The following is a 14,218-nucleotide window of genomic DNA, read 5'->3' on the forward strand; positions in this document are numbered from 1 at the left end:
TGGAAATAACTTTTTTTTTTAAAGATTTTTTATGGGACGCCTGGGTGGCTCAGTTGGTTAAGCAGCTGCCTTCGGCTCAGGTCAGGATCCCAGCGTCCTGGGATTGACTCCCACATCAGGCTCCTTGCTCAGCAGGGAGCCTGCTTCTCCCTCTGCCTGCCATTCTGTCTGCCTGTGCTCGCTTTCTCTCCCTGACAAATAAATAAAATCTTAAAAAAAAAAAAAAAAATATTTATTTATTTATTTGACAGACAGAGATCACAAGTAGGCAGACAGGCAGGCAGAGAGAGAGGAGGAAGCAGGCTCCCTGTGAAGCAGAGAGCCTGATGCAGGGCTCAATCCCAGGACCCTGGGACCATGACCTGAGCCGAAGGCAGAGGCTTTAACCCACTGAGCCACCCAGGTGCCCCTAAACATATCATTTTTTGTCTATGGCAGGTAAAATCAGCATCATTACATGTTTTGAATTTAGAAAGTCCAAATTATAAACAAGTCTGTTACTTGAGTTGTAAGGTAGGGCAGTGATTAATATATCCCCTTAGTGACATTAGACAATCTCTTAGGGAATAAGGTAAATATAGTACAAAAGATAAATTTTGGTTGGGGAGATTTGAAGAAGAGAGAGGGGAATGTCCATAATATGCAGCTTAATAGCCAGAGCCAGGTGCTAAAAGATAGGGCTAGCATGAGTGGTACAATATACTACCAATGATAAAATTACTTTAAATTTGGCTCATACATAGTTTTTTTTTTTTTTTTTAGATTTTTTATTTTATTTATTTGACAGAGAGAAATCACAAGTAGACAGAGAGGCAGGCAGAGAGAGAGAGAGGGAAGCAGGCTCCCTGCCGAGCAGAGAGCCCGATGCGGGACTCAATCCCAGGACCCTGAGATCATGACCTGAGCCGAAGGCAGTGGCTTAACCCACTGAGCCACCCAGGCGCCCCAACTCATACATAGTTTAAATGGGAAAAATCAGAAAGGATTTAAAAGTTGAGTCTCTATAATCCTTGTATTAAATAATTGATTTGACAGTGCATCAGAGAGCTTGAATCCAATGACTTTGACTATGAATAACGGTTTTTCATTAATTTTGGGGGGAAATCTTGTTAAACTTTAATAGTCATAGGAAGATAGAGGAGAACATCACCTCTTCAGAGTCTTGAATATGGTGTTTTACTATTTGAGATTATGGTCTTTTGATTGTGATCTTTAAAGAATTGTCCCAATAATTTATCCTCTTCTCTAGTTTTAATTTTCCCTATTAATTGCCATATTTAACTATTGGAAAGGGTACAGGTGCAGGATTGTGTAAAGTCCAAAATCAGCACTGGTTAGCAAATAAAAGATTCCACTTATATGAATAAATTTAGGACAGTCCATGTCTCTATTTATATTTAAATGATCTTCACAGCTAAATTTGTAAGAGAGAAGTTTCCACATTTGTCCTGTGCTTGGAAGCAGAATCCTTGACCTATAAGGAATTAGGGCTACCGTGTATTTTAATGACATACAGGTCAGCCAGGTTCTGTTCATTTATAATTAGACCCGCCACAAGTGGAAGCTTTTGTTGAGAGGCAGTTGAAAGAAAGTCCGTAGGGTGTTATGTATACATGTGTGTTTTAAAACAATTTTTTGAAAAGTGAAACTGCTTCTAGTCTGGTCCCTTTGAACTTAAATTTCTGATCAGCATAAATGAAAAATAATATTTCAGTTCTGAAAGCAGATAGTATATGGATAGAAAGAGTTGATTTAGGCATTGGAATTAAGTGTTTTAAGCAGTCATCATTAAAACTAAATTTTAAGAGGGGCGCCTGGGTGGCTCAGTGGGTTAAGCCGCTGCCTTCGGCTCAGGTCATGATCTCAGGGTCCTGGGATCGAGTCCCGCATGGGGCTCTCTGCTCGGCAGGAAGCCTGCTTCCCCCTCTCTCTCTCTGCCTGCCTCTCCATCTACTTGTGATTTCTCTCTGTCAAATAAATAAATAAAATCTTAAAAAAAAAAAAATAAATAAAACTAAATTTTAAGAATACTTTAATGTAGGATTTGTAAATTTTCCCTAGGGTGACCATATGTCGTAGTTTATGCCTTTTGTCATGGCATGTTTACCCGTAGCCTTCCCTTTTACTCTCAAAGTGCCCTGGTTTGTAAGATACATTATGTGATCATCCTAATTCTAATGGGATTTGAGAGGTCTAAATGAGATTTTGAAAGCAGGGTAAAGCAGGAAAAAAAAATATTCCTCTTAATATCCCTGTTGAGGCCTGTACATAATCAAATGCCATATTGCCTATTTTTGGAAAGAATTTTTTTTTTTAAGATTTTTTTTGGACAGAGAGAGATGACAAGTAGGCAGAGAGGCAGGCAGGGAAAGAGGGGAAAGTAGACTCCCCGTTGAGCAGAGAGCCTGATGCGGGGCTGGATCCCAGGTCCCCGAGATCATGACCTGAGCCGAAGGCAAAGGCTTAATCTGAGCCACCCAGGCGCCCCCCCCACCTTTTAAAAAAAATACCCCCCCCCCCCCCCCCCCCGTGTGGGGCTTGGACTTAGGACCCCGAGATAAGGAGTTGCAGGTTTTAATGACTGAGCCAGCCAGGAGCCTCTGGAAAGAATGATCTTAATAAGTCTAAGTTCATCAGGATGATGGAAATTGTATGTGTGAGGAAAAATAAGAAATACTACTATCATCATGGTCACCACTACCACCCCCACCCCACCCCCACTACTACTACTACTGTTCTTAAAGTTTGTAGGATAAGCACTACTGACTGAGCTACCCAGGTGCCCCAGCATTGGTACAGTAATATTAACTAAACCATAAGCCTTATTTGAATTTTACCACTTTTATCCACTAATATTCTTTTTCTGTTTCAGGATTCCACTCAGGATTCTAAATTAATCGCATGTAGTTATTTCTTCTTTGTGTCCTCTAATCTGTAATATTTCCTTGGTCTTTCCATGTTTTTTGTGCTAACTAGCAGGTTTTAACTAACTTTTCTATATGAAATACTGTTTAAGAATTATGGTCATGGGGGACGCCTGGGTGGCTCAGTTGGTTAAGCAGCTGCCTTCCGCTCAGGTCATGATCCCAGGGTCCTGGGATCGAGTCCCATATCGGGCTCCTTGCTCGGCAGGGAACCTGCTTCTCCCTCTGTCTCTGCCTGCCTCTCTGCCTTCTTGTGATCTCTCTCTCTCTCTCTCTGACAAATAAATAAATAAAATCTTAAAAAAAAAAAAAAAAAGAATTATGGTCATGGGGGAAGAATTATGATAATAGTTAATGCTTTTTTTTTTTTTTTTTTTTTTTTAATTTTTTGAGTTTTATATAGTTTACAGTGGTGGAAACATGAGGCTAAGAATCAGGACCCCAGTGCTAAATTGTACACCCGTAACAACTTAAAGTTGATGTAACACTGTGTTTGAACTATAAATAAATAAAATTTCAACAAAAATAAAATTACATTTATTCCTACCATATACCCTATCCCTGACCCAAAGAATCAGAAGTCTTTGTGAATTTGGGACAGTCTGTGTTAGTTTCTTATTTGTGAAGTAAGGATGATTAAAGGGCGCCTGGGTGGCTCAGTCAGTTAAGGGTCTGACTTGATTTTAGCTAGGTCATGATCTCAGGGTCATGAGACTAAGCCTTGCTTGGGGCTCGGTTCTAGGTGTGGAGCCTGCTTATGAAGATTCTCTCTGTTGGGTTGCCTGGATGAGTCAGTCAGTTAAGTGGCTGACTCTTGATTTTGGCTCAGGTCATGATCTCAGGGTCTTGGGATCAAGCCCCACATGGGGCTCTGTACTCAGTAGGGAGTCTGCTTTAGCATCTGTCTTTCCCTCTGCCCCTCCCCCCCTACACTTATGTTCTCTCTCTCTCTGTAAAATAAATAAACCTTAAAAAAGATTCTCTCTCTCCCTCTCCACCCTGCTCACATGCACTCTTGGTCACTCCAGAAAGGAAAAAAAAATTTTCCTCTAAGTGTAACTGATTGCCACATCCTGTATTATCTAAGTTTGTGAGGATAAGGTTTCTGAAGTTATTTTATAAAGCTGAAAGAATCTGTGCATGTCTGAGTGTATGGAGTGGTACTGACCTTTCTCAAAACTTTATTTTAAATCTAAAACAGTTTTAGATTTATGGAAAGAATGTTAAGATAGTAAGAGTTCCCAGAGATATGCACCTAGTTTCCCTTATTAACATCTTACATTAGTGTTTGCCCATTTGTTACCATACTAACAGACTAATAATCTTTACCAATGGATATTGATATATTATTATTAATTCCAGTCTGTATCTGTATCCTTAGTACTCCCCTCATGTCCTTTTCTGTTTGAGGGTCCCATACAGGATACCTCATTACATTTAGCTATCATGTCTCTTTAGAACCTGTTTGGCTGTGTCTGTTTGTAATAAATTTTTAAAGGGCAAAAATTTAGTTAATGTTGTAATTGCCATTAATTTGGGGTATAATTTAATAAAAATTTCAGTTGTCTTAAGTACCTATATATGTTGCTGTTTTGTCTTGTTTTTTTTTTTTAAATTTTAATTTTAATTTATTTTTAATTTAAAGATTTTTATTTTTATTCATTTATTTGACAGATCTCAAGTAGGCAGAGAGAGGGGGGAAGCAGGCTCCCCGCCGAGCAGAGAGCCCTGTGTGGGCCTTGATCCCAGGACCCTGAGATCATGACCTGAACCGAAGGCAGAGGCTTAACCAACTGAGCCACCCAGGCGCCCAAAAGTGAATATTGTTAAAATGCAGGCTGTGTTGTAACAGTAGAAAGTGAAGGAAAACCCTACTTCTTTCGTTCTTTTTTCTTCTTTATATTTTCAAATGAAAATATTTATTTTTTAGAGAGAGAGAGCACAAGCAAGGGGAGCAGCAGGCGGAGGGAGAAGCAGGCTCCCCGCTGCGGGGCTGGATCCCAGGACTCCAGGATCATGACTTGAGCCAAAGGCAGACACTTAATGACTGAGCCACCCGGACACCCATTGTTTTATTTCTAAGAAGTAATCACTTACCAGCTTTATAGTTTTGTAGCAAAATTTTAAAATGGACATATTTTGGGGAAGAAATGTTTTGGAAATGTTGACCATGGGTATACTCAAAGTATTACCTCTCTTTTGTTGTTTACTTTTTTTTTTTTAACATATAGAATTTATTTTTTAGAGCATTGTTAGATTCTCAGCAAAATGGAGCTGAAAGTAGAGTTCCCATATATCTGTTCTCCCTTCACACAGTGTCCCCACCATCAATATCTCATACCAGAGTGGCATGTTTGATACTGTTGGTGTAGTTCTGTTGGTTTTGACAGATGACATGTATCCACCATTAGAGTATTATACAGAACAGTTTTACCACCCTAAAAATGTCCTGCACTAAGCCTATTCATCCGTTCTTATTCCCTGAAGTTCCAGGCAATCACTGATTTTTTTTTTTTTTTTAAGATTTTATTTATTTATTTGAGAGAGGAGAGCAGGAGCAGAGGGAGAGGGAGAAGCAGACTCCCATCTGAGCCAGGATCCCAGTGTGGGGCTTGATCCCAGGATCCTGGGGTCATGACCTAAGCCAAAGGCAGACGCTTAGCTGACTTGAGCCACCGAGGCACCCCAGTGTCTGGGATTTTAGCCATTCTGTTTTATATGTAGTGGTATTTCATTTTAATTTGCAATTTCTTAATGATGTATGATGTTGATCATCTTTTCTTATGCTGATTTGCCATCTGTATTTTTTCTTTGGTGAGGTATCATTTCAGATCCTTTGCCCAGTTTTATTTTTTTTTTTTATTTTTTTTTTTTTAAAGATTTTATTTATTTATTTGTCAGAGAGAGAGAGGGGGAGAGAGCGAGTACAGGCGGACAGAATGGTAGGCAGAGGGAGAAGCAGGCTCCCTGCTGAGCAAGGAGCCCGATGCGGGACTCGATCCCAGCGTCCTGGGATCATGACCTGAGCCGAAGGCAGCTGCTCAACCAACTGAGCCACCCAGGCGTCCCTTTTGCCCAGTTTTAAATTGGGTTCTTTGTTTCTTATTTAATTTTATTAATTTCTTTGTATATTTTGGATAAGTTTTTTATCAGATGTAACTTTGGAACTGTTTTTTCCCAGTTGGTGATTTGTGTTCTCATTTTCTTCACAGTGTCTTTTCCAGAGTAGAAGGTTAAAATCTTAACAAAGTTCAATTATTTTATTTATTTATAAAAAGATTTTATTATTTATTTGACAGATCACAAGTAGGCAGCGAGGCAGGCGGGGCCGGGGTGGGGAGGGTGGAAAGCACGCTCTTCGCCAAGCAGAGAGCCCAGGACCCTGGGATCATGACCTGAGCTGAAGGCAGAGGCTTTAACCCACTGAGCCACCTACGCGCCCAGTAAAGCTCAGTTTATTATTTTGTTTGTAACTCATGCCTTTGGTGTTGAATCTAAAAAGTCATCACCAAACCAAGGTCATTTGTTTGCTTTTACTTGGTTTACATGTCATGGAATAAGACTACATTATTTTGGTGGTAGGTGAAAAATGTTTTATGCTTTTCCACCAAGGATTATTGCCATTGTTGTTAATATTTTTCTTTTGTAGGAATTAATGGCATATGTTTTTGTATTAACAAATTTTAAATGACTTAACCATTTTCTAGAGGCTAAATTTAATTCAGCTTAAATTTGCAATTGTGAAATTTTAGATCAAGAAATGACCTAGGGGCGCCTGGGTGGCTCAGTGGGTTAAGCCGCTGCCTTCGGCTCAGGTCATGATCTCAGGGTCCTGGGATCGAGTCCCGCATCGGGCTCTCTGCTCAAAGGGAGCCTGCTTCCCTTCCTCTCTCTCTGCCTGCCTCTGCCTACTTGTGATATCTCTCTCTCTGTCAAAAAAAAAAAAAAAAAAAAAAAAGAAATGACATAAAAGAGTGTTCTTTATTTTGTAAATGAGTACACAGTGGATGCGAAACGTAACACTGTTTGAAGTCATACAGCAAATTAGCAATATCTATAGGACTTAGAATTGGTGATAAACAGTTTAAATTACGAAGATGAAGCTTGTAATGATAATTTCTCTTGTGTGGAAAGTATTTTTTGGTTGGTAGGTGCTTTTTATTGTTTGTGACTTGGTATTGTAGTCCTAATATTTAAAAGGGTAAGTTCTAAGACCGTAAAAAATAAGAGCAGTTTTTATACTTCTCAAATGTTGCAACTAATTGGCTGGTTTATTATGGCAAATGAAGCAGATACTTATGTCAAGAAGTAATCTCAGTTCACTAATTCAGTTATGGTGAGTTGTGGAATATTGCTTTTCAGGCTGTTTAAAGTCATCTTCTATCACTAAAATCATATTTTTAAAATAATTACTTGAAAGAGAGATTGAGGAGGTGGTGCGGGAGGGGCAGAGGGAGAGAGAAGGAGAAGCAGACACCCTGCTGAGCAGGGAACCCAGCTCAATCCCAGGAACCTGATCATGACCAGAGCCGGAGGCAGATGCTTAACTGACTGAGCCCTAGGTGCCCCTAAAATCGTATTTAAATTTAAAAAAAAATTAAACTTTAGGTGTTCGTTAGATGTATTTCTTCAAATCAGCTCCTGTCACATTTTCAGTATGCCACTCAGTTTTTGTCCATATAAAGAATCTTACAGGGGTGCCTGGGTGGCTCGGTGGGTTGAAGCATCTGCCTTCGGCTCAGGTCGATCCAGGGTCCTGGGATCGAGCCCCTCGTCGGGCTTTCTGCTCAGCGGGGAGCCTGCTTCCCTCTCTGTCTCTGCCTGCCTGCTGTTCTGTCTACTTGTGATCTCTCTCTGTCAATAAATAAATAAAATCTAAAAAAAAAAAAAAGAAAATCTTACACAGTTGTAATTAGTTAACTGCCTTTTTTGTTTTTTCCCCTTCTGTGTAACTTAACCTGTTTCTGTATAGTTTTAAAGTTTTTATTGTAACTCCCTGATTGTTGTGTTAATAAAATAGTATTAAACTCTTCCCCTATTGGACATCTCCTGCTGTTGCTTTTTTTTTTTTTAATAAGATTTATTTGAGAGAGAATGTGAGAGCCCCCCCATCAGTTCCCCCATTGCCCGGGAGGAGGGATAGAGGAAGAGTCTTAAGCAGATTACACGTGGCTGTGTCTCACTAATGGAGATCACCACCTGAGCCGAAACCAAGAGTTGGATGATTAACCTACTGTACCATGCCATAATTGAAATTTATTAAAGTTGGGATTATATGATGATGATTCCTAGATGCCTTTTTTTTGTTTGTTTTTGAATAGTCAACCTCTCAGCAGCAAAAGAGCAATTCTGGTGTCAGTTATTGAGAATGCTGGCAAAAAAATTAACTGAGCTTGTGGCCTTTATGTCTGATGTATTTGCTTTTTAGGAAAAGTTTCGAATGTCCAAAGAAATCATGATTTTATTTTCTTTTTATATTTCAAAAAGTGGAACTTATATATTTTTGAATCAACACAACTTTAAAATTTTAAAATAATGTCATTAGAAATTTATTTCAAATGGTGCTAAGCATTCAAAGATAAACACAGAATGGTTGTGATTTCCATTAGAGTATTTAAGTCTTAGGGTATTAAGTATAAAATTCAGAAGGAAAAAACATGGAGTTAAAAACAGGGCCTCCCTCGCATCTCTTGTCTCTTAGGCACTCAATTCTCAGAGTTTATCTCTAGTATCAGCTTGTAGATGTATTCTAGAGTTGCCTGTGCATGTTTTTTAGTTTTATTTATTTATTTATTTATTTTTAATGATTTTTTTTTATTTGAGAGAGAGAGTAGAAGTGGGAGGAGGAGCAGAGAGAGAGGGAGAAGCAGACTCCCTGCTGAGCAGGGAGACAGATGTGGGGCTCCATCCCTGGCCCCCCAGATCATGACGTGAGCCACTCAGTCACCCAAGAGTTCCAAAGGTTTAGAAAAACTTAGCTGGCTATGTTTAGAAATTTGTTAAGTATCTTACTTGAAACATGTTCGTAATCTACAGAAGGATTTTCTAAATGACTAAATCTGGGGCACCTGGCTGGTTCATTCAATACAGCACACAACTCTTTGATCTCAGGGTTGTAAGTTTGAGCCCCACATTGGGTATAGAGATTAATTAAAAAATAAAATCGTTAAAGTGATTTTAAGTCTACAGATGAAAGGATTTTGCTAATGATTCATTATCTGTTTGGAAAAATTTGAGTGATCTCTTGTGCAGTAAGGATGAACTAGAATGGCTTTTCTTAGATGTCCATATTCTTTTTTATGGAGTTGCTTGGTAGTTCTCTCATAATATCTGCAGGTGTTTGTGTTTTTATTATATCATCTTGGATAGTGATAAATTTGGGGGCAGTTCTCTTTTGATTTAAAGCATGGTTGTCCTAAGTTACTCTAAAGTAACTTTCAAAATAGTATCCAGTTATTGTTGGTCGGATGAGATTTTATCTTTAAATCCTATAGAGCTGTGGAGTGAAAGAGTTAATAGATTTAGTGAGGCATTGTTATGCAATGTGAGGTTTTTGAGTTAATCTGAGTATTTGGATGTTTACTATTTGGGAATTTTGAAGCACCTTGCAATTAATGCCTTGTAGTAACTATTTTTAATCTTTTAAATGTTGTTTTAGAAGTTAAAAGAAGAGGCAAGTGTTAATTTTAAAGAGATTGTCAGACAAAATACTGGAGATAAATCCTTTCAGGATTTATAGCTATTTTTTTCATTTTTAGTATTTGTTGATGATTGCTTTTCCTCCTTCTTGGAATGTCAGCTCTTCAGTTTTTAGGATTTGCTTTTTTTCTTTGGAAAACCCATTCCTGTTACTCTTTTCTTCTGGATAGACTCTTCTGCAAAATTTTATTTTTATCATTTTTATTGTAGTAAAATACAATATAAAAGTACCATTTTAAGTACTTTAAAGTGTACAGTTCAGTGGCATTAAGTACATTAGCTGTTGTATGACCATTATCACCACCACTGTCTAATTCCAGGATTTTTTTTTTATCAGTACCACACAATTTTAGCACCTAATTGTTCTGTGATGTTTAGCCACCACATTTTTAGGGTTATAAGAGATAAATAAGATTTAGTTTTGTTCTTAAGGACTTTACAGTCTGATGAGAGAAACAAGTAACCTAGTGTTTATGATACAGTGTGGCAGATTATATGTTTTATATCTCTATCATTAAGTTTTTTTTTTTTTAATTTTTTATTTTTTATAAACATATATTTTTATCCCCAGGGGTACAGGTCTGTGAATCACCAGGTTTACACACTTCACAGCACTCACCAAAGCACATACCCTCCCCAATGTCCATAATCCCACCCCCTTCTCCCAAACCCCCTCCCCCCAGCAACCCTCAGTTTGTTTTGTGAGATTAAGAGTCACTTATGGTTTGTCTCCCTCCCAATCCCATCTTGTTTCATTTATTCTTCTCCTACCCACTTAAGCCCCCATGTTGCATCACCACTTCCTCATATCAGGGAGATCATATGATAGTTGTCTTTCTCTGCTTGACTTATTTCGCTAAGCATGATACGCTCTAGTTCCATCCATGTTGTTGCAAATGGCAAGATTTCATTTCTTTTGATGGCTGCATAGTATTCCATTGTGTATATATACCACATCTTCTTGATCCATTCATCTGTTGACGGACATCTAGGTTCTTTCCATAGTTTGGCTATTGTGGACATTGCTGCCATAAACATTCGGGTGCACGTGCCCCTTTGGATCACTACGTTTGTATCTTTAGGGTAAATACCCAATAGTGCAATTGCTGGGTCATAGGGCAGTTCTATTTTCAACATTTTGAGGAACCTCCATGCTGTTTTCCAGAGTGGCTGCACCAGCTTGCATTCCCACCAACAGTGTAGGAGGGTTCCCCTTTCTCCACATCCTCGCCAGCATCTGTCATTTCCTGACTTGTTGATTTTAGCCATTCTGACTGGTGTGAGGTGATATTCTATCATTAAGTTTTATTCAACCAAAATTTTACCTTGAAAAATTGTGCCCTACCACTCCACACACTCAATTAATGTAGGCTCTTTAGTCTTTTCATTTAGGTCAATTAAGGACTCAACAAACCATCATGCCTGCTTCTGTAACAAAAAGGGAATCAGAAAATTGGTATTCGGATTTAATGCCAAATTATGAGCTCTTCTTTTCTAATGAAGCAGGGAGATGAGAGAAAACCATAATTAGCGAGAACTTCCTAGTTGTCTGCACCTATCCGCAGCTGAACTGTTTTGACTTATTCTAGTTGCAGTGACTCCTTGCTTGATTATGGTCAAATATGGCATTACACAGACATGTTTATCTCTCTCGGCAGATCATTTGAGGAATAGCTGTGTTTGGAATAACGTGTCAAGAGATTGTGTGTTCAAATTCCTTGAAATTTGGGAGTTAGCACTTAAAGTTGAATTTTTTAGCAGTTTTAGTTAAAAGCAATGTTACCAACGTTGGACAGTATTATAGGTTTTGTTTTCATTCTTCTGTTACTTATTTTCTTTAGTACGGGATTGTTTATGAAAAGTTAAACATGGATCTTTGTTTCTAAGATCCTACAGTCTTCGTAATATAGTCAGTCTGAGAAGAAGTTAATAATCCAAATGCTTTTTAATAGTATTTTAATTAGCAATTTCAGTGTTTGCAGTATAGGAAGAATTCATATTACTAGGCCTAGACTCCTCTAATAAATTATTTTTGTAGATTTAGAAAAGTCTGAATTTTTGACACAGTTTTGATTGCGGAAAAAGAATGAAAATTTAAAATAACAGCTAGTTTGATTAGATTATTAATAATTTCAGCATTTATTACTTTTGAAAAATAACTGTAGTCTTGTTCTTTCAGGGTAATCACTTTGATCAATATGAAGAAGGACATTTGGAAATTGAACAGGCATCACTTGACAAGCCTATAGAATCGGTAAGATGATCAGTGCTTAATTTTGGGTCATAGTTAGTTAGGTAGTGTTCGTGTGACACTTGATGTGAATGAATTTAAATTTATTAATTTACAGTACAGTTTAGAGTGGTTTTTTTGTTGTTGTTGTTTTTGTTTTTTTGCATGCCCTACAATAATCAAATAGAGTTTGGGATGTAATCTAATATTTAATGTTTTGGGAAATTGGTCTGAAAAATCTAGAAACAACTTAGCATTTGATGAAAAAATATCATTTTGGTCCATAGTGATACTCTGTTAAAGATAGCAAGTTAAAGTTTAGTATTTTTGTAAATTGAATAAAGGAGTAAAATGTATTTTGATCCTTGAAAAGCTTCACCTTTCTTAGGGAACACAATCACGTGTGAAATGTTCCATTAGGAATAGTTGACTAATACAGTTAACCAGACACTTGTGAAAAATGAAAAATTTGGTAGCTTATGTAGATGTCTGGTTTTTGTGAAAAGCTGATTCTATCTCTTTACATGGCTTAGTTTTAGATACTGATATAAAGTAATAGAACAAGGGATTTATTTTCCTGACTTAATTTTTTTAAAAAATCCCAATTTTTAAACATTATTTTCATTTTGAAAAGACTTTTATTTTTAAATTACACAGTTCATTGTTAAAAAAGTCTAAACTTGTCAGTATTGTCAATATTTAATATTTGTGGTTAGTGTACATATTTTAATAAGGGTTTCAGTGAGTTATTGGTAAACTTGAGCAAAAATGACCAAAGAGGAAATCTTAATCTTTATAGCAGTCAAGACATATCCCCTCTCCTTTTAAGAAACATTAGCTTCTCCTCCTTCCTCAGGAAGATAAGGCAGTTTAGAGAGCACAGATATTTTAACTTTAGCTTTTATTTTCAATCTGTAACATAGTAAAGGATCAACATATATTTATGTTCCTGATTAGGTTGGTGTTGTGTGTGTGTTTGTGTGTGTGTTTAGATGTTTACAGAAATTTACACAACTTGGGGTGTTCGACATTTTTCTTCCACAGCAGTTGGCCCATATTAGCTAAGCAGCCATGATCTGGTTTGTATTGCACGGTCTGCCTTTTTTTAATTTCTTCTCTAGGGTTTCTTTCTCCCCCACCTCCCCTTCTTATTTCTGTTCTTCTGGTCCAGTGAACACTGCATATAGTACCTTCTGTCTTAATGTGCTGGCATGATGCTAGACTTAGGCATGGCAGTAATTGATGACGCATGTGATAATGCTGCAGAGGGAGAATTCATATCTGATAGTTTGCTGAAAGCCCAGTCTTGTGTTTTGATTTGAGGATATAATGCCAAGTCCACATCGCTTAGTTAAAAATCACTGAAGTGTGTGCCTTGTTATATCACCTAGGGAATTATCACAAGGCAGAATTTTACAATAAAGTCTGTAAGCTAGCTAGATTAGTATTTTGTACTTGAAAAATAATTTAATTTTCATAGTTTAAGAACAGATAGCTATCAGAAGCAAGACCCAAGTACCATATCTATAAGGTACATGGTTAATATTCTTAAATAAGCTGCATTCTGTGGGTACTCTAAGTAGTAGGAAATGTAATTAGACTAAATTTGCACCTTAGTATTCATTATTACTATACTCAATAAAGATTTTTTAAAAACTTTAATAAACATTTCTAAAGCAATTTAGGGCTGCATTTTAAAGTTTTGGAAAATTCCTTCCTTTGGTGTGTGAGGCTAATGCTGTTTTTCCTCTCACACTGTCCAGGATTTTTTCCAGCACATGTCATAGGAAGAATGCTATCAGAAGACAGTCTGACTGAGTAATCATTGTTAAGTAATCTCAAAGAGTAGGAGTGGAATTGATACATGCTCTATTTATTGAGCAGTATTATCTTCACTTAAAATAATGAATGGTATAGTACTCAACTGGATATTTAATTTTTAAAAAATGAATAAGTATATGTTCAGAGCTGTATATTAATAAATTATATTTCTTTTTATTTATTTATTTATTTTTTTTTTTTTAAAAGATTTTATTTATTTATTTGACAGAGAGAAATCACAAGTAGATGGAGAGGCAGACAGAGAGAGAGAGGGAAGCAGGCTCTCCGCTGAGCAGAGAGCCCGATGCGGGACTCGATCCCAGGACTCTGAGATCATGACCTGAGCAGAAGGCAGCGGCTCAACCCACTGAGCCACCCAGGCGCCCAATAAATTATATTTCTAATGAAAATTTACTCCTGAAACAAATAAGTAAATATTATTGATGTGGTAGTTTAGGTAGTGGGAGGAGGTGCTTCCTAGTCTACATTGTGTTAGATAGAAGTGGGGACACACAACAGGAGGGATTTTATTTCTTTTACCAAA

The 14,218-nt window shown here is 37.4% G+C and overlaps 1 protein-coding gene across 7 annotated transcripts in view; it reads left to right on the top strand.

The window, feature by feature from the left end:
- Nucleotides 1–14,218, top strand: part of GPATCH8 (G-patch domain containing 8) — a 114,185-nt gene that overhangs the window by 13,417 nt on the left and 86,550 nt on the right. For 3 of the 7 annotated variants that reach the window (XM_059150214.1, XM_059150217.1, XM_059150215.1), the window contains exon 2: nt 11,803–11,877. In XM_059150214.1, the coding sequence (XP_059006197.1) occupies nt 11,803–11,877 (75 nt within the window). Of the gene's footprint in view, nt 1–11,802; nt 11,878–12,897; nt 12,933–14,218 lie in introns of those variants that run through there. The other 4 variants (XM_059150218.1, XM_059150216.1, XM_059150219.1 and 1 more) reach the window with 3 other exon arrangements.

Source organism: Mustela lutreola, chromosome 15 (assembly GCF_030435805.1).
Source record: "Mustela lutreola isolate mMusLut2 chromosome 15, mMusLut2.pri, whole genome shotgun sequence".
Taxonomy (NCBI): Eukaryota; Metazoa; Chordata; class Mammalia; order Carnivora; family Mustelidae; genus Mustela; species Mustela lutreola.